Source organism: Euprymna scolopes, chromosome 26 (assembly GCF_053919585.1).
Source record: "Euprymna scolopes isolate OS-2025 chromosome 26, ASM5391958v1, whole genome shotgun sequence".
NCBI classification, from domain to species: Eukaryota; Metazoa; Mollusca; class Cephalopoda; order Sepiida; family Sepiolidae; genus Euprymna; species Euprymna scolopes.
The window spans coordinates 94,305,679-94,327,163 of NC_136507.1; the positions used below are offsets into that span (position 1 = coordinate 94,305,679).

Sequence of the window (21,485 nt, forward strand, 5' to 3'; positions counted from 1 at the left end):
TTGATAGAAGTCAAAATAGACTTTGTAGCCTTATAGGAGATGTCCCTTTTTCTTCCCTGCAGCCTCTATCCCACAGAAAAGATGTAGCAAGTTTTTCTTTACTTTATCGTTATTTTCATGGCAAGTGCTCGACTGAGCTTCAATCTATGCCCCCCCCTCGCCAAACTTTCACAACAAGCACTCGTCTAGCTGAAAACACTATCAATAATTCCCCCACTCTTTATTTGTGCCTAAACCTAAATGTAGATTCCATGAACAAAGCTTCTTTCTTAGAACTGCACGCCTGTGGAACTGTCTTTTGTTTTTCTGCTTTCCAGCTGACTACAATATGGTTATCTTCAAGTCCAATGTAAACAAGTTCTTGATAATCCCTTCCCCTTAAGTTAACAAATTTACTGAATTTCTATTACTGACAATTACTATATTGTCCAACTGACTACTGTACACTCTTTAACCCCTATTCTCAAGTGGCCCCTGAGCCTTGATCGGCGGTGATGCCTATGTAAAAAAAGAAAAAAAAAAGAAAAAAAAGAAGATAACCCGAAGACAATGGTGAACCTGCTTTATGCAAGGGCAAGTAAATCCTTCCAGCTTATCTGAAGGAACGGCAACTCATGTAATGACAATTAATTGGAGTGCCCATGTGCAAAAGTATGCGTTGACGTAAACAACTATGGGCTTCCTCTCGTTTAACGTTAAAATGTTACAGAAAGAAGTATAATAAATTAAAACATAAAAAGAATTAGAATAAAAAGATCGGAGAAAAAAATGTCTTACCAATTTGATTTGGTTTGCAAAAGATTTTTGTCAATTTTCCAGCTGTAGTATGCTTTGTTAGTGGACAACCTGCACAAAGAAAGAAAATGTCACGAAAAGTGAAACAATGTTAAATGGCAATGAGCAAAGGGTTACAGCACTTCCGATGCATTTGTGGTTTGGGAGAGCATATCCAGTTTGGAGGAGAGTGCAGTTCATAAAGTCAAAATCGTGCATAAAAGTGTTTTTGTGTATGACTGGTGTGTTAAATGATTTAAATGCATTGATGTTAGATGTGTTTAATTTGTTTCTCCTTCTGCCTTTTTTTCGCACATCCTGTCTCCACGTATTATTTGGTGTGTTTCATCTTTTCACACACACACACACACACACACACACACACACACACACACACACACACACACACACACACACACACACACACACACACACACACACACACATTAAAGAAAAAATCGACCATATTTAGATGTTTAATCGACTAAAATACCAATAAAATAAAGTGGAAAAGAGAGAGAGAGAGAGAGAGAGAGAGAGAGAGAGAGAGAGAGAGAGAGAGAGAAAAAAACGGGAAAATTATATATATATATATATATATATATATATACAGTGATGATCATATTTATTGGCACGGTAAAATAAAAGTTAAATTTTGTCTAATAAATTCTAAAAAAGGGATTAAATTAAAGAAAATAACAAAGTATATTATGTATTTTTAACTGGCCTTTCCGATGCAGCAATCGGATTTTAGAAAAAATAAATAAAAGAGGAGGCTAATGGGGCGGTAATTCACTGGGTCAGTTCTTTCGCCAGAATTCTTGAAAACTGGTACCACAGAAGCAGTTTTCCAGCAGGCAGGAAAGCAAGATTCATTAAGGCATTTGTTGTAAAGTTTGGATAGAACTGGTGCTACTTCGGCGGAGCAATTTTTAATAGCACAGCCGGGATGAGATCAGGTCCACATGCTTTTGAAGTGTCAAGATTTTTTATGATAGCATGCACCTGAGAAGGAGTGATTTTCAGATCATCTAGTGTGGCATATGTCCGCAAAGGAAAGTCCGAGAAAGGGTGGTTAGCAGGGTCCAGTGTGGAGTTGGAGGCAAACCGACTGGCAAGCATGTTAGTCTTCTCGGTTGCTGAGCAAACAACCTCATGATTGTTGGATAGTGGGGGAATTGTTGATTGGCCATTATTTTCTATACTGTTGTAGATTTTCCAGAAGTCACGGGTTCCTAATTTCTGTGTTTTGATATGTCTTTTGTTGGTTTCAGTAAATTCTCTCTTAGCTGTTGCTATTTCTTTCTTACAGTTACTTCTGGCTTCTATATACTTCTGCCTGTTTGAACTGGATTTATGTCGGTTAAATCTGCGGTACGCATGCTGCCTTTGTGCGATGGCAGCTACACATCTGGAAGTAAACCATTGGGGAAGAGTGGAGCTTGCTATAAAGTTTCCGTGTAGGAACATGTGCTTCAATTGCTGTTTTGAACCATTCAGTGGTTTCATTTGCACACTGTTCAGCAGGAAGTGAAAAGATATTTCGTCATGGGGCGTCTCTGATGAGATTCCTGATGGCTTCGCAGTCAGCCTTTTTATGATATCTCGTTGTTTTGAGCAATAGCTCTTCCGTTTTGGCTCTAGAGTTTAGGGCAATTTCAACTATTATCACTACATGATCAGCATTCCCAAGTGGGCTGTGGGCGTTCATAACACAATCATCAGGAACTGTGGTCAGAAACAGATCTAAAAGTGATGCGTGTTGTTCTTGCTGGTCAAGGAAATGGGTTGGAAACGTAACCATCTGTGATAGGGAATGAGTTATAGAGAAGCTATGTGTTGTGCTATGAGCTGCGTCTTTGTAAGTAGAAAATCCAAGCCAGTTGTGCTGAACATTGAAGTTACCAAATACATGTATAAATCATTGTGAATTTTTTGTTTATTTTACAATGCAATAGCAGTGAATGAAAGCTGCCACAGTTTTATGACGTCATGAGTGATGATGGCAACCTTGTGTCCTGTAAGACAATGGTGTTCTGCATCCACTCTGGTGCACTGCATCGTCTACTGTGACTATACAAAGTTAGTTGCATCTCTAGATGAAGACCTAGGCAGGTGATAAGGAGACCTAGGTTGGCCTAGTTACCAGTATCCCCCTCTTGGCATTAGATACAAAGTCTGATGGAATGGCAAGCCAATGTGGTCGGAGCCAGCGCAGCTGCAGGAGTTGCCGGAAAGGTGTTGCAGTGCTTCACCATCTGCTTATCGGAGTTCAAACCAGATATTTTGTCAGGGTTTACTTCCTTAGTTTTTGCCAAGGCATCCACAAGGCTGTGGAGCTATTTGCCCATAGCTGATGAAAATTTGAAAATATTTGCAATTTTGATGAAAATAATGGAAATAATCATTGTATTTATGATTGTATCAAAATAAAAGCGGAATCCGTAAATGATTCTTCTTAAAAAGAGTCGAGCGAAATACTAACCTTCAGAACACAAACACTTGTTGGAACTGCAGAACAAATTATAATATTTCTCTTTCGGGTAGAGTATTACACAGTTTTCATCTGAAAAAAAAGCAAAGTCATTTAAAAAATGATATGCAATGACAGAATCAGCCAATCTCCTCTCCCACCTTGCAAAACATCTATAATATAAATCTCACTTGTCTGTTTAAATGTATGTATGTATGTATGTATGTATGTATGTTTGTATGTCTGCCTAAAACTTTCGACAGAGGCGACGGATTTTCACGAGATTGGTATCATTATGAAGCTAAACCTTTTCGACGACAAATATTGCAAAATTGGTTAAAAACATTAATTCCTTCACCTTCAACTGGGCACTTTTCTACAAGGAGGGGGTCACTTTTTCACTGATATTTTCGAAAGTTATCATCTCTTTTCAATTGTCTAGCCTTAATTTAAACCTACATCACTTCCGGTTTGGTGATGGGTGCAAAAGCAAACACGTCACTTTTTTTTTTTACGTTCTTTTCCTCCTTCATGGTACGTGTTCAGGCCTGCTTGCCTGCCTACTACTTTTTTTTTTTTTTTTTTGCTCAACACACACCTTCAAACACCCGGGCAATGCCGGGCATCCAGGCTAGTTCACAATAAATGGCTTATTCTCTCATAGAACTTTTGGCTATGACATTATTTAACTTCATTGTTGTTGGGAAAATATGGCCAAGGTCAGCGACACCGCATCAACCAACATTACAGAACAGTAATTCAAATCACGTATATACTTGAAATGTCAAAAGAAATACTTACCTGGTCTTTCATAATTGTATATGTTGATCGAAGAAGGTGAGAGCTTTCTTTCATTCCCTCGTCGTAGAGTAAGATTCAATGTTAATTTCTCACCAGGTTCAAGCTGAAATGGGAAACATTAGTTTGACTTGAACAACTGTTGTGGGAATGAGGTTTTGTTTAGATAGCAATATTAAATGTTGATACGTAAAAATAGTATCAAATATTTCCATTGAAATAACTAACAGATTGGGATCGTGTGGAGGGAAGCAGGGAAAATGTTAACCCAAGGAGTTTGAAAAATGGTCTTTCAGGTAGAGTATGCTTTGTTATGGCAATCGTTGTTTGAGAAGACTATTTTGTAGTTTTTAAATAAAAGAATCTTAGTCTTAGTAGCTTTAAATGTTGCCAACTATTTACAGTCCCATTCCACTACAGACTGAAGTTTCTAGGGTTTCATTGCCGTCGATATATGTGCATTCATTTTTCTCTCATGTATTTTCTAGAGTGTGGTGTCATCAGCAAATATACCCATCTCATATACAATTTTATCAGGGAGGTTATTTATGAATATCAGGAATAATAAAGATCCAGGGATCAACCCCTGGGACACACCTGCATTAATATGATGTTTGGATATATGGTCATCAAGGACAACTTGGATTTTTCTCTTGTCTGGAAAGGATCGGATTATTTGATCTTATAAAGCAATTACTCATAGTATTTCAATAAAAAGCTTATTGGTCATGAATCATTCATTGACATCTATGCTGATGACACGACAATTTATGGCAACACATCAAATCCCGTAAATGACAAAGTTCTCTCTAATTCCCTCTCCTCTGATCTTGAGCATGTGGTACAGTAGGGGAAGAGGTGGCTGGTCACTTTTAATGCATCCAAAACCAAGCTTCTATCTTTACATCATCAATGCTCTGATTCCGATCTGGCATCAATTGAAATGGATGGCTTTCGTCTTGGGGAGGCTCCATGTTTTGACAAGCTTCTGGGTTTGACCTTTACTCCTGATCTGAAATGGAACACGTACATCAGGTCTGTTGCCAAGGACGCTGGGAAAATGGTGAGATCCTTCTACCGCTCCAGAAGATATCTCACTACTGATGCAATTCTCTATCTGTAGAAAAGTCAAGTACGTCCAAGGATGGAGTACTGCTGCCACATCTGGGCAGGAGCTGCTAAAAACAGCCTATTCTGCCTTGACAGAGTACAAAATAGACTTCGTAGCCTAGTGGGGATGCCCTTTTCTCTTCCCTGTAGCCTTTCTCCCACAGAAGAGATGTTGCGAGCCTGTCTTTGTTTTATCATTATTTCCATGGCAAGTGCTCGTCTGAGAGTTTTAGCTTGACATATGCACAGACAACTGCCATTTATGTAATAGAATAGCAGGGCTACCTGGCGTTGCCCAGGGCAAAAGTGTAACTATTTCTATTAAAACTACTATCTCTCTGTTTCTCTTTCTGTATTCACTGACGCTTGTGGAAAAGGCATGCTCTCAGTTCCAGACCCATATCAGGGTGGTGATTGTGGTTGAAGCCGACTACATGGTATAGATGTCAACTCTACTACATAATCAAGTTATTTGAATTAATTTTTTCAATAAAAGTTTTCAAATAAAGCTGTAGTGTTGTTTTCTTTAGGGCGACAAATTTATTGTTCCACCTTGTACACATGCTCAGATAATTAAAATTCTCTACTCAGATGTTGGAAAATAAGATTATTAAATATTTATAGCCTTCAGGATTTGATTTTAACAGAAAATTAAATGAAGACGAATGAAAATTGAGATGTGGAGAAAGCATATTTGGATGGCAAGATTATTACGGTTTTCATAAGTTTTGATATTCTGATAATACTGTTGTCACATCTGGGCTGGTGTATCTGCTGCTTGTCTCTCGCTCCTGGACAGGGTTCAAAAGAGAGTTGCCAACCTGATAGGTCCTGAACTGTCATCTAGGCTTCAGCCTCTGTCTCATCGACGAGATGTTGCATCCCTCTGCCTGTTCTACAAATACTTTAATGGTGAATGCTCTGACGAACTGCAAGCACTTGTACCTCCCCGACGTAACTACCCCCGACAAACCCGACAAGCTACTAAATCTCATCCCTTTACAGTAGAGATCCCTAGGTGCAAGAAAGCCTTTTACTCCAATAGTTTCTTCCCCAGAACTGCGGGTTTTTGAAAGTTCCTTCCGGGATTCTGCTTTCCCAACTGCACTGATATGCAGAAGTTCAAGTGTAATGTTAACAAACATCTTTCTACTCATCTCCCTTCATAATGACCCCGCTAATTAAGTCCCTGATAGTAGCCCCCTGCTTCAAAGTTGCATTGTGCCTTGTTTGGGGTGAAAATTGAATAAAAAAAAACAAAAAAACTATCGGTGTACAGGGAGGGGAAGTGGTACTGCAACTTCTGCTATTAGTAATAAGCAGAACATTAGCATTATTAAGCAAAGGAAGAGTCTATCCGGCATGTGTACATAGTGCAATCATTTCAAACTGTATGAAACCATCTCTGTAAACATGTATTGCATGTTTACAGTGGTGCATATGAATAGCAGATACGGCACAATCACATTGACGCACCGATTCTCACCAGATCACCGAAGTTAAGCAATGATAAGCCTGGCTAGTACCAGGTGTGTGACTAGGCGCTGTATGTATCGCGCAGAGTCATAAAAACATTTCCAGGTTGGTAACTGGAGGCACATTAATTCACTAGGAGAGATACACCCCTAGTCTTAGTTAAGAGATGCATTTCAGAGAAGATAACTCTGATGACGTCGGCAGCAGGATATTGGATGGATATGGAGGAGAATTAATCTTTAGCAAATCAACGGTTCTATGGTATTAAGAGTTACGGTATTCGACTGCAGCTATGAGGATGACCTAAAGACAACGGATAGGTGTGAACAGGCAGGTCAGATGCCGCTGTGCTGGGGAAGGTAATGGCAACTCACTCTATGTATTCTGCCAAGTTCAAAATTATGTGATGTCTTCAGAGGAATCGGACCAACAATGAACCGAAGCCTATTGAGAACACTAACCATGATTTCATCTACGGCATGAACATGCCACGACAGAAGAAGAAGAAGAATGGCAGACATTACAGCTGATGGGTTCTTGGCCAAAGGAAGAGCAAAGGGTGAACAGAGAACTGAAAATATATTTGGTTAGAGTCCAACCACCCAAGAGATATTTTCTTTATTTGAAAAAATAAATAACTCACTGAATGAGAAAAGTCACACTGGGATCGACCTTTGTTAGAAAAGCAACATCCAAGAGATAACTCCACAATAATTCAAACTTGTGAGACCAGTTTTGTAATGCCTACGATTTCCTACGAATTACTTAAAAAAATCATTTAAAAATTATTTTCTTTATAAAAATAAAACTACTTGATCAATTTATGTGATTTTTGGAATATGATCTTTTCGTTCTGTCACTGGTATATCGTAAAGATTTTTCGTTTTGATTTTTTTTTAATAGAGGGGGAATTCTGGACAACTACCACAATAAGGCATATGTTATATGTTTACCTTTCGAAGAAAAAATGTTAAAACCGATTCCCCATTCTCTTCAAGCTTGTTGATATCATTATGTGACTGCATCTAAAAAAAAAATATCAAAAACATAAAATAAAAATATAAACATTATATAAATACAATATATAAATTTATCTTTTAGGCTCAGAATATTCAGGAATTATTTCTCTTTAAACATCTTCGAATTATCTCCCTTTAATCAAATAAAAAGAAAACTGAAACTGTGGCACTAATCCTAGTTGAGTTATGAAGTGTATGTAACATTTTTACTCCTTGAATAATTAATAATGAAAAATGAATAATTAAATGAACTAAACTTTAAAAGGCCGGGGAAAAGTTATAGCCCATTGACTTAGAGTGCTTTATGCCAACTTGATTATTGAATATGGTTAGATTTGTGGGATCAAGGAGCTACTGCTACTATTACTAATACTAAAAATAATAATAACTAGTCGGACTACTAGAAATATGAAACATGAAGAAAGTCAAGATAATATGAATAATAGTAAGAGGACTAGGAACAACCCTGAAAAACTTTGAAAAAAAAAAAAATGGAGAAATTGGAATGGGGGGGGGGATAGCTTCGAAGATACAATGGATAGTAATAATGAAAACAGTGGAAATATTAAAAAAAAAAACCTTTGAATGCGGAGATTAATATGCATATATAAACAAACCCTAACCTTGACCACATAATAACTGCTCATCCTATCCATAGCCCTTGAGCCCCGGAGGGGCATAAACCATCTACAACTTTTTGTAGATGTTTTTGTAGCGAGGAGTTCTTTTTACAGGGTGAGGGTGCTGGCCCCACGCCCAACCTTCCCAGAAGGTACATACAGCGCCTAGCCTTCCCAAATGGTCACCCAGGCTAGGCTCAACGTTGCTTAACTTCGGTGATCTGGCGAGAACCGGTGTGTCAACGTGATTGTGCCGTACACATAGTAAAACAAAACAAATAGAGAAACGCAACATTTAATTAAGAAAACGGAAACCGAATAATTGTAAATTACCCCTCACCTCCTATATTTTTTTTTGCCAGCATTAACTGGCACCACATCAAATAGTTGAGAAGGGTTGAGGAGAGAAAACACCAACCAGATCTCCATTGGATGAGTGCAAAGAGGATTAGGACTAATGGTCATTGCCAGTGAGAAATCAATGACAAATGGCCATTATGATAATGCAGATTCATTTCCAAAGGTTATCAAAAGAAGTAGAGAGTACTGGAAATCTGGGAAGACTTGTTGTCACCCAGACTCCAGGGAACACCACTGGTTGTTGTCACTGAGCAATCGCTGATGATGGCCTGTGTGAGAACTCCTACTGAGTATCAATAATAATGTGGTGAAGAGTCAAGGAGGATGGAAAGAATGAGGAGAGAAAATACTAACCAGACCTCTACTGGATGAGTGCAAAGAGAACTGAGTCAAGGAGCAAATATACTAGTACTACTACTACTGCTGCTACTACTACTACTACTACTACTAATATTAAAAATAATAATAACAAGCAGGACCAGTAAAAATTCCATGGAATGAGAAAATAATCAACAAGTATATTTTAATAAAACTGATATTTTTCTGGATTGCGCACAAACTTCCTTTTTTTGTACAGAAAAACCAACAACACGCAGCAAATATGAGTTTACTAACGTTTTTATGAAAATAGTGTCCTTTGTATTGTAAATATAGAACTGACCCAAATAAGATAAATTAATAAATACTAATAAAAACTCAGGAAGTAATATTGTGCTACATAGTTCAATACAAATAATAAAATCACATTGTAAGAGATGATCTTTAATTTATTCCTTTAGTCCAGCACCTCTTGGCAGACAATGTTTTTTTCTCTGTTTCTTTTGAATGTTCCTTTTTTGTAACGTTTTGCTGATTTCTTTCTTCAGTGAAGAACCACTGCACATTAAAATTACTACGAGTTCCTTTCTCACACCATTGCAACAATGATCATATATTATTATAATGATTCGAAAACGAGGCTACATCAAAAGCAGGTCACTCTCTATTTCTTATCCAGGGTTGGCAGATTGGCCTTTTTAAAGCCAAATTTTGAAAATTTGGCCTTTTTTAAAAAAGCCGTTTGACCTTTTTCAAAGTGTAAAGACGGACTAACTAGGAAGGAACAAGAATAATATTATATAGATAATAATAATGAATTTTATACCATTTCAAATTCATTTTTATCCATGTAGAATCCACTAAGCAAATCCAATTCCATAACTGGTGTTTTCATGCTTGAGTTACCATTATATCTAAAACAAAAAACAAAATAAGAAATAAGAAATAATATTGGATAATCTCTATATAAATAAAATGAACTCATTTTTTCCCGTCTGATTTTGACATTAATAGGATTAAAAATCAAGATATTTCATGCAAATATAATATGCACAAACGGCAAAACAATATCTGAGGTGTGTTATAGGCTTATTATTTCTCAAATTCCTCGATAATCTTAGATTTCTATACTTTTTCTGCTGAGAAGTCACGGCCAAAATCGGTTAAGATCAACGGAAGTGGTAAAATATTTTCTCTCTAATAAATTCCTCCTCCCCCTGCCACCACTTAACACCATTTGGGGATCGTTCTCAAGGAACAGTTGAGAAGAGAACACCGGTTTGGCTTCGTAGTTCTTTCATGTGAAGTTATTTAAAATCACTAAACTAAGCTGCAGTGCTCTGTGGCGTAGTGGTTAGCGTGCTGGACAATTCACATTATATTTTCACGTTCGCGCCGACCTACCGTAGCCGTTTTTTTTTTTTTTTTTTTTTCCTAAACAACTGGAATGGACTTTTCTTGGTGGCCGAACTGTTAACGTTGCAGATGTTTTTGTTTTTTTTTTCACACTTTATTTTCCTACTTTTACTCATGACTCCGGTTTTGATCCTTCCTACTTACCTACCATAACATTTTTTAAAACTCTCCCCCCCGTCCCGGAAACAAACACTCGGGCAACGCCGGGTACCCCCGCTAGTAAAAAAATAATTTAAAACTTGGAAATTACTGATCAACCATCAGCAACCAACAGAGTCGAAATCGGTGGCGGCAATAGCAGCTCCCACTTGTATTCAAGGTTCTGCTTTTTTTTCGTTGGGAGTCACCACTTATCAAGGCATTAAGGCCACTCGAGGATAAGAATTAATGAATGTAAGGTAGTAGTATAGTAATCGTTAATGGTGTAAATTGGGTAGAATTCGATTATTTATGGGGACGGCTCAACAAGAACTTGTTTACATTAGATTTGAAGGCTACCATGTTGTATTTAACTGGGAAGCAGGCCAGCAGAATAGTGTTCCACAGGCAGCCAGTTCTGGGAAAGAAGCTTTGTTCATGAAATCTGTGTTTAGATTTAGGCAGAGATAGAGAGTGGAGAAAATCGTATATAGTGGTTGTAGCTAGTCGAGTGTTTTTTTTGTGAAAGTTTGGCAAGGGGGGGGACAATAGATTGGAATTCAGTCAAGCACTTGCCATAAAAACAATCCAGAGACAGGATCACAGCATCTCTTCTGTGGGAAAGAGATCTCTCTACTTTATTGATGCCTTTATTGATAGGCTTCGATGGCCTAATCTATAATAGAAGGTAGTAGAGGGAGGATGAAGTTGTTTACTCTGCTTTCTTCTCCTCCATCTTGCCTCTTCATTTTTCCTCCTCTTCTCCTCAAAGTCTATGATACCTTGAAGCATTGCTCTCCTACACGTGTTTCAGTCCCTGGCAGTTTGTTTTCCCACAAGGACAAGTCTATTTTGGTTAAGGCCAGGGTCATGTTTCTCCAACTCTCTCAACAGAGATTTGCTATCCGTCAGCCAAAAACCGAAACTAATCTATCACTAGCTTTCAATTTTCAATTTGGTTTACTATTTCACACTAATGTACCACCTTTTAATGTTTAATTAACCGTTTGGACCCTGACCCAATTGTGATTAAATGTTTTGAAAGAAAATTGGTACAAACCTATTTTTATGCAGCTTGTAGTGTTCGTTGGCAGACAAAAAGAAAATGAAAGAAAAAATGGCCGATACTTCTCCTTATATGTTTGCAATATTGTCATCTTATGTGCAAATGAAAGGCTTCCGGTTTTGAATATAAAGGTTGATTTTTCAGAGACTGGAGTAGTTGGATGTTGAAGTAGCAAGTTTTGACAGCAGAATATCGGATTTGAAGTAGCGAGTTCTGACAGCATTGTCTTGGATTTGACGTAACGAGTTTTAACAGTAGTGTGTTGAGTTTCTGAGTAGCAAGGTTTGACAGCAGTGTGACAGATTTGGAGTAATGAGTTTTGAGAGCAATGTATGAAATTTAACCTTGGAAAATTGTTATCTCTTGACTATTTAACCAAGCAATTCATTCATTGTTGTTGGCGTCCTTATGTTTTGATAGACGATGGAGAATTGCGCTTGAAGGTTCTTTTGTTGAGTGGTGGCAGCTGCTGCTGTAACTGAGCAGACCGATGCGGTAGCGGCAGATTCTGTTGCAATTCCCGCAGGGATACCCTCTATCAAGCTCTGCTGCTGCTGCTGATACTGCCGTCTTGCACCTGCCTCTCCTCTCACTGTTCATTTCCTCTCTCCTTACTCAGCTGGACACACTTTTTGACTTTGACCCTCCGGGAGTCACGGTCTACAGCTAAGGATTCGAGGTCTTCAGCGTTGATGTTGCCAGATTTTAGTTTCCTTATGTACACATCTTTAAATCTGACGTGTGATTTACCAGTTAGTCTGCTGCTGGCTGAGAGCTTTCCACACAGGATGTTTTTGGGGATTCGGCTATCCTACAAGCAAACAATGTGCCCCAGCCAATGCAGACGTCTCTGGAAGAGGAGGGAAAACAGGCTTGGGAGATTTGCTTTGGCAAGAACGTCTTTGTTTGGAACACAGTCCTGCTATGTAATACCTAAGATTTTTCTGAGATTACGCAGGTGGAAGGCATATAGTCTGTGCCCTTGACATATATAGAGGGTCTTTGTCTCACTGCAATAGAGTAAGACGCTGAGGATGCAGGTTTGATACACCCTCATCATTGTGTTCATGGTCAGCATGTTGTTATTCTACTATCTTGTTCGACACATTATGTTGGTAAATAAATGTAATATAATTGAAAATTATTGAAAATTCCTTCTAATACTGTTATTATTCTTTTATGTATTAACTCGTGTCCATGGTGTTTCCCACAAACTGCATTGATATAGCCTTCAAACACAACTCCTTGCACACTACGTACAATGCTTCAAACAAACTACAACAACCTTCTATGAAGGCTACTTTTTTTATAAATTGGAAGAAATAAAAAATTAAATTTAATCATGCAGGTTAGGGTTAGGGTTGGGTTAGTGTTGAGTTAGGGTTGGGTTAGAGTTGGGTTAGGGTTGGCTTAGGGTTGGGTTAGAGTTGGGTTAGGGTTGGCTTAGGGTTGGGTTAGAGTTGGGTTAGAATTGGGATAGGATTGGGTTAGAGTTGGGTTAGGGTTGGGTTAGGGTTGGGTTAGGATTGGGTTAGAGTTGGGTTAGGGTTGGGTTAGAGTTGGGTTAGGGTTGGGTTAGGGTTGGGCTAGGATTGGGTTAGGGTTGGATTAGGGTTGGGTTAGGGTTGGATTAGGGTTGGGTTAGAATTGGGTTAGGATTGGGTTAGAGTTGGGTTAGAATTGGGTTAGGATTGGGTTAGGGTTGGGTTAGAGTTGAGTTAGGGTTGGGCTAGGATTGGGTTAGGGTTGGGTTAGGCACATGTTTGTAATTTTGTTTATTGTCTTTCTATGTTTTGTCTGCTTATCATTAGAATTTTTTCGTATCCAATTAACGTTTTGTGATTGGCTGCTGAGCACACCTGAGAAACTTCCTGGAAACAGCAGGTCGGTAAATGTTAGAGGTAAGAATAGCATTAAATAGTATACTTACTTGAAAGTTATGTTGAAGCCATGCGGATTATTTTATTTTTTTTTTTAGAGGGGTAAGAGGTGTAATGTATTATCTGTTATATTTCCATGATACCATTCTCCCAGACATTTATTCTGGGAGAGAGCAGTGTAGTATATGTTCATTTGTTATATAGACTAGCAAAAATAATTAACAAGCGGGAGCATACAGTACAAAGCAGCATACTTACTTGAAAGTAATGTTCAAACCGTGTGTGCTATTTTGTTTGGCAGATTTCCTGAAAATATAATTGTTTCATGTTATTAAAAAGAAAATTATTTGCTGTCTATCAACATGATAACCGAACATTTAAATTTGACTTTATTTACACTAGAGGCCTGTGGAAATTCTGCGGTTGCTTTCTCCATTAACCCATTAGGTCCCACTGTCCTATAAACAGGAAATCAAAGAATTTCTCTTTAAAATCCATAAGCTAATACATAATAGCACTGATTCCTGTATAATTACTCTGGAGAAAGGATCAAATTCGTACATATTCAGCAACTCTCTCTGGTAGTTGCTGGAACTCTTAAAAATTCTTGTGAAATTCAATAAAACTCTACTTGTTCGATGATGTATGAACTTATACATATGGATCCGCGCTTTCGGATAATACGTCACTGGTCTGAGGGAGATAACTCCATTTTACTAAGAGATCAGTTCACTTTTTTCATATGAGAATTTAGGACGCTGAAACCAATGCAAAATATTTAACATTACAAAAACATTAATAATAAAAGAAAAGCTGATATTTGGGCTTAACGATGAATATCCTGTAAAAGTCACTTTTGATTAATTACAAAATTGCCCTGGAAAGATCACTTCTGATTAATTGTAAGAAAAATGATTTGTTTTTCAACTACTTTATTTGATGTAACAGTTTTAATATTACTTGCAATAGTAAGCCACTTACATATTGTCAAAAGTGCAATGTAATTCTTTATATGAACTGTTTTGTTCCTTACTGAAAAGTGTAAAGTTTATATTGAATTTATAACTTCTTGATTTCGAAAATATATAACACTAGCAGGCCGTCCAGCATTGCCAGGTCGTAAAATATGTTTAAATATGATATTTTGATTAATGCAGATTTCGTATTTATTATCATGTTACAGTATAACTCCCATAATTTGAACACCTGCTTCGTTCAAATTAGAGGATGCTGTTCAAGTTTCACGATAAAAAAAATGTGCTGCAGTTAATTTTAATTTTCTAAGAATTAAGAAATAGTAAATGAAATTCATTGCTATATGATACTTCAAGTATATATTAAGTTGAGTTTATGATATATTGCAAGTAAGAATTGTTAAATATTATTACCAGGAACAAAAACATTGAAAATAAATTAAATCTACTCTTACTTGTTAGGTATTTATTACCTAAGTTATCATCTACAGAAATCATACATTTATGTAAAATACAGTTTTTTATCTATTCATTGAATGAGTCTCATTGCAGTTTCTATTTTCATCGATTGAGCTCTCGGGCGTTGCCATTTTATTCCGTAAGCGATCACGAAAATCTACAATTTCTTGGTTCTGTAGCTTCTTTATGATTATATCTCTTCGGAGTGACATTGCTTGCAAAACATAGTTGTCACTAAAGTAAGGACTTTTTTCTAGAAATTTTATAACCATCTCCATAGACTTTTCTGCATCATCCTATGATATTGCTTCATCAGAGTGTTCTTGGTTATTTACATTAGGGTCAAGAGAATGGGAGCTGTCGCTATTTTCATCACCATTACTGCCTTCAGGATATTGATCAGTAGTTTCCTCGTCTTGTTGCGCCCACATTTCAACATCATTTGCATTAAGTGATTTAAGAACAGCGTGGTTGGTCGGGAACCATTTAGTTTCAAGAATTTTTTCTAGACCAGATGTATTCTCTGATTTTAGAGTTGCAAGCCATTGTGATGGGTTGTTTTACATTATTTTAAATATAGCAATCTGAAAAAAAAATTTACAGTTAGTTTAATTAATTATAAATAGCTAATCTACATTAATTACATAATACCAATATTAACATTTCTGCGCAATATCTGACTAAACCATGTACACAGTTTTACTATAACTCCGCATCAAATATGCTAATACAATTTCAATGACAAGACAAGATCAAGTTTAGAGAAAGTCCAGGTTTAGAAGAAGTCCATATGAGAGGAAGTTCAACTTTAGAGGAAATTCAAATTAAAGGAGTTTTACTGTATATTGGACTTAATATATAGTAATGACTTAAAAAGTTTAAAAGAGTGACTTGTGTGCCACCACCGAGAATTGAAATCAAACGTTTAGCTTATGATTTACTTTTTCCTTTGACATTAATGCCTGAGCTATGAACACGTTTGCTGCAAGGCTAAAAATTAAAACATGAACTGATAGCTATTACGTTACGCATGCATATTCGTAATGCTGTCATTCGACCTTCACCTGGCAAATTCCATTTTTTTTTCATTTTCACACTTCTACACAAATTTTCTCCAACTAAAACCCAAATATAAAGTTTCACATGGGTTTCATGTCTGTAGACTAAAAACTGACAGAGGAGTTTGGTAGACAAATTTTTTTAAACAAATATTTATATACATACGTTAATATATACAGAAAGAGGTTTGTGTTTACCATAATATTTTTATGCAAATATTACACAAGTATAAACCATGTAGAATATCTGCATGAATATAATTACACGTAATAGTTAACTAAAGATGATCATCTCATAAGAAAACCGAAAAAAACTAATACAGAATTAATTAAAATGAATGTTTAAAAGAATATTCAAATTAGCTAGATCTTTTGCAGGTGAATGCAATTCCATGATCCATATAAAACAAAATTGTATTTTCTTTTTAAATAAATGGAAAAAAGGGGTTTTAATATGAATATCAATATAAAAAAAAAATATAGGAGTATAGATGCGTCCGGTGTCCTCTTTCGCTTTCTAAATAAAATAAACTCCACAACCTTATGTGCCTATTTAAAAACTACTGAGGTTTCTGAATTTTTTAGATGAGGATTCGTTATTCGTATTATTTCGATTCATTGGACTACTGTTCTCATCTTGAGTGTGATTTTCACAACGTTTCAGTTGATGTAACCTCCGACCTTCTTCAGGTGTATCTTGTCGAACTTGGGAATGTTTCTGTCAAACTCGGGAATTTGGACGGAATTTCGAGTGGGACCCTTTATTTACCTCATGGGGGTAGCGTGCTCTTGTTCCATCAGCCATGACTATAGAGAGGTCCTAAGTAATTTGCAATTGTATTTTTCGGTCTGCCACACTGAGGAGAATATCACTTTTTACAATTGATTTTTCCAAGTACTCTAACCGCTGCGCCATGGGTCCTGGTAGACGATTTCCCTTTTCCTTCCAGATATGGTCAGCTATACCTGACTTTCTCCACATACTACGGCTTTTCGATGTTCTTCTAACCGTACTTTTAGTGGACGACACGTTTCACTTTGCATAGTTTTCCACGTTTACATGGGATTTCATATACACAGTTCTTAGTCATGATTTTTTTTTGTAGAGGGCTTGACTCTCACAAGCTGTTTCCGGAGAGTTGAATCACTCCTGCTTACTGTCCTGATATCATATGGATTACATATTCGTTGAAGTCTTTCAGACAAGCCCTTCATATATGGTATACAAACTGTGGTGAGTTTCTGAGTGGTGTCCTTTTTGTATCGGGTCCAGATTTCTTGGAGCTGATGTCATGATCTCTGGGTAGTTGTTTCGGTGGAGGTTTTCTCTTAAACTGTCCATTTCCTCTTGATATGCACTGCTGTTACTACATATTGCTTTTGCTTGGTGTTGTAGGCAACGAACGATTCCTTTCTTTACAGAAACATTCCCAAGTTCGACAGGATACACCTGAAGAAGGTCGGAGGTTACATCGACCGAAACGTTGTAAAAATTACACTCAAGATGAGAACAGTAGTCCACTGAATCCAAATAACACTATATAAAAACTACTGTTTTTATATAGTGTTTGGTTGAATACATTCTACTACTTATGATCTCCTTTCTTTGTTATTAGTTAATTAGTATTGTTTTATATATTTACTTTCTTATTTACTCGGACCATATCGATGCTTATTTGTCAATAAAAATATATAAGATATATAGGATATATATTTGTTGAAACGTCTTCTTGGATAAGAAATTGTTCTTATTACATTTCTGTCCTTTTCACCTATTCCTTCAGTTCTTCCCGTGGTAGCGATCATTGTCCAACTATCTCCTAGGCCTTAATAAAAGTAAAAAGTGCCTCCCGGGCCTTAATAAAAGTAAAAAGTGCCTCCCGTTCCTTAATAAAAGTAAAAAGTGCCTCCCGTTCCTTAATAAAAGTAAAAAGTGCCTCCCGGGCCTTAATAAAAGTAAAAAGTGCCTCCCAGACCTTAATAAAAGTAAAAAGTGCCTCCCGAGCCTTAATAAAAGTAAAAAGTGCCTCCCGAGCCTTAATAAAAGTAAAAAGTGCCTCCCGAGCCTTAATAAAAGTAAAAAGTGCCTCCCGGGCCTTAATAAAAGTAAAAAGTGCCTCCCGTTCCTTAATAAAAGTAAAAAGTGCCTCCCGGGCCTTAATAAAAGTAAAAAGTGCCTCCCAGACCTTAATAAAAGTAAAAAGTGCCTCCCGAGCCTTAATAAAAGTAAAAAGTGCCTCCCGAGCCTTAATAAAAGTAAAAAGTGCCTCCCGAGCCTTAATAAAAGTAAAAAGTGACTCCCGTGCCTTAATAATAGTAAAAAGTGCCTCCCGGGCCTTAATAAAAGTAAAAAGTGCCTCCCGGACCTTAATAAAAGTAAAAAGTTAAAAGGAAAAGTAAAAAGAAAAAAAACAAAAAAAACAAAAAGGTAAAAGAGATCTATTTAGACCGTACTTTTTCATAACATAACTGATATCAAAGTGGCAGTTTTCTTGTTTGGCGTTAAAAATGTTGTAATCTGTCAAAACTTGGACATAAGTAGAACGTACTCCGATTGAAGTAATCTTAATTTGTTTTTCTGTGGAACTCTAAAAGAAACAGAAAAGAGAAAAAATCAAATAGTTAAATACAATAAAATAAATAAAATACAATACATATATAAAATAAAATAGCTAAAATAAAAATATTAAAAATTAATTGGATGTGGAACTGGGGCGACACCGATAGAAGTGGAGGTGTGCACACACGCAGATACCAGATGGATTTTTGATCTGCATTCTTATGTCCTATAAAAATGACCGGAATTGGCATTATCATCGAAAAAAAAGAAAGGTTTACATTCCAGGTTGGGAGATTATGAATTGCGTAACATTAAAAAAAATAATAAAAAAAATATTTTTAATATTTAATATATTAATATTTAACTAGTGGGACCTGTGGAAATTCTACAGGGGACTCATTCATATGTAATATATTGATGTTGGCATTCTGTAGATGTTCAATGTAAATGAAGATGCTCTGATATTATTGTAGCTCTTTTGTTAAAGCTGCAAAAGTATTTGTCTAAGCTAGCACTAACACCTGGCCAAGCTCGGTCGTAAAGTATGCTTAAATATGATATTTAATTTCTTGCAGATTTCGTATATATTATTATAAAGTTAATGTTTTATCGATTTTTATATGTTATAAAGTTGCGATTTCAGAAATAAAAAATATATCCATGTGACTTGGGTGCATCAGCTTGAGTCGAAACCAAAATAAAAACTTATGAAAAAAAAAAAAATGAAACAAAATGTATATATATAACTTGAGTTTCTTCAGCCATAATCGAAACCGAAACCAAAACTTATGAAGAATACTTGATAAAATTATTTATAAAAAATAAAGATCACTGGGGTGCCATCAGTTATAATCGAAATCGAAACCGAAACCAAAACTTATGAGGAATTCCTGATAAATTATTTATACAAAAATAGAGGACTTAAGTGCCATAAGCTATAGTCGAAACCAAAACCAAAACTTATGAAAAATTCTTGGTAAATTATGACAAGAAATAGAAGTACATAACAATTAAATGAACCAGATGTAAGCGTGACACAGAAAATAAACACACGCTATCGTATTAATATATAGATATATAATATTTGTGAAATTACGTTTCAGGAGTGGGAGTTGGTGGCTATCTAAGACAGTTGATATAAACAACAAAGAGAGAGAGAGAGAGAGAGAGAGAGAGAGAGAGAGAGAGAGAGAGAGAGAGAGAGAGAGAGAGAGAGAAGACAGCAGACTAACAGTCTTCCAATGTGATTGATATTTCTCAGCTGTCGCCGCCACACACATAATCCAACCCTTACAGCTAAACGTCTCTTTCTTTACCGATGGGCAAACAGTTTAATTGTAAATAAAACTTATATGTTGATAAATCCGTCTTTGCGTTGATTTTGAGAATAACAACAAAAGAATTGTCAGGTGTATATATGATTTTAGCAAGCATTTAAAAAGTTCAAGCTAGAAAATCATATTTACATTCAATAACGCAACAAAATTGCATTAAATAATTAAAAAAGTAAGTTAATAAAAATACAATACAGAAATAAAATAAAGTAAATAAAAGTGAAAATAAAATAATAAAAATAAAAAATATAAATGAAATAAAATAATACGGTAAGATAAAAAAATTAAAAACACAACACAGAAATGTAATACACGAGTAAAATAAAATAAATAAATAAAGATTAAATATTAAACAAATAATATTAAAAAATAAAATAAATAATTAAAAAGTAAAATAAATAAAAAATGCATTACATAAATTATATTAAAAAAAAATATAAAATTGAGATAAAAAAATTAAAACCATTTATTTAAAACAATACAAGGTGCCTCCAATAAGTTTCCAGACTTTTTTCGTATTGGCATTTTTATTGATAGTACACACATGAAACTCTAGTACCCTTTGAAGTAATCTCCCCCAGCTGCAATGCACTTGTTGTACCGTTCCAACATCTTCTGGAAGGCCCCATGAAGTCCTCTTGTGTGAACGTGTCAATGACTCATCACAGCTTCTTTCATCTCCTCAATTGTCTCTTAACTACAGCCTCTAATGTTTTCATTGAGCTTACAGAATAGCCAAAGGTCACAGGGAGTAAAGTCTGGACTATAGGGAGGGTGAGGAACTGTCTTGATGCGCATCTTGGTCAAATAGTCTGTTACAAGGATGGGACAAACTTCCACATCTTCAGTCCTTCGCAAATAATTGTGTTCAGTTCCCACACTCACATCAAACTGTGCACTTATTGTCTCTATAGCCACATGACGGTCCTTGTCCATGAAATTCTTTATTTGGCCAATCAACTCTGGTGTTCTTTACCCCTCCAACACTTTTCATCAGTCCTCACAGACTCCCTGCCTTCCTTGAATCTCATATGCCACTCAAAAACTCATGTTCGATTCATGTAAGATGGTCCAAAACCAGTCTGACACATTCCACACGTTTCTATGGCAACATAATTTTATTGCATATAGTTCTTTTAAAGTATCCTTACATCCAGATTGCATTTTTGAAATTCACCAGCTGTGACAATCAGGCTTTAGTAGGGTGTATTCCAATTCTTGCTACAGCTGTTCATTTGAACCTGAAATCATAAAAATGGGTCAGTCATCTCATAAGATGTATGGCAGTATCTGACTGAATTTTCAAGAGTCTATGACAATTTTAAATGCCTGTACATAAAACGTTTGAAAATTTATTGAAGGTATCTCGTACAATTGAGGATTAAACTATGATGGATTAAACTGGAAATCTGAGTTTTGTAGCTAGACCGTGATTGGTAGCATCCATTTTGAATTTCATCCCATAATGTCATGTCTGTAGCAAGGGCAGAAAGCGGTTCTTCTTCGTTATTGTAGCGAGATTTAAAAATTGAAATATTGAATTTCAAGTGAAACCAATCGTATCTACTGAATTGTCATGTCACGGTAATGAACATATCCAAAAATTACGAGAAACAATAAGGTAGAAAATTAATTTTTAATGAAAATAGTTT

The 21,485-nt window shown here is 36.1% G+C and overlaps 1 protein-coding gene across 1 annotated transcript in view; it reads right to left on the minus strand.

The window, feature by feature from the left end:
• Positions 1 to 21,485, minus strand: part of LOC145248271 (complement C3-like) — a 233,059-nt gene that overhangs the window by 15,446 nt on the left and 196,128 nt on the right. Inside the window, exons 28-34 of the mRNA XM_080110142.1 lie at positions 18,394 to 18,527; positions 13,707 to 13,754; positions 9,775 to 9,862; positions 7,585 to 7,656; positions 4,049 to 4,151; positions 3,260 to 3,340; positions 778 to 846 (exon numbers count right to left, since the gene is read on the minus strand). Of these exons, the coding sequence (XP_079966268.1) occupies positions 778 to 846; positions 3,260 to 3,340; positions 4,049 to 4,151; positions 7,585 to 7,656; positions 9,775 to 9,862; positions 13,707 to 13,754; positions 18,394 to 18,527 (595 nt within the window). The remainder of the gene's footprint in view (positions 1 to 777; positions 847 to 3,259; positions 3,341 to 4,048; positions 4,152 to 7,584; positions 7,657 to 9,774; positions 9,863 to 13,706; positions 13,755 to 18,393; positions 18,528 to 21,485) is intronic.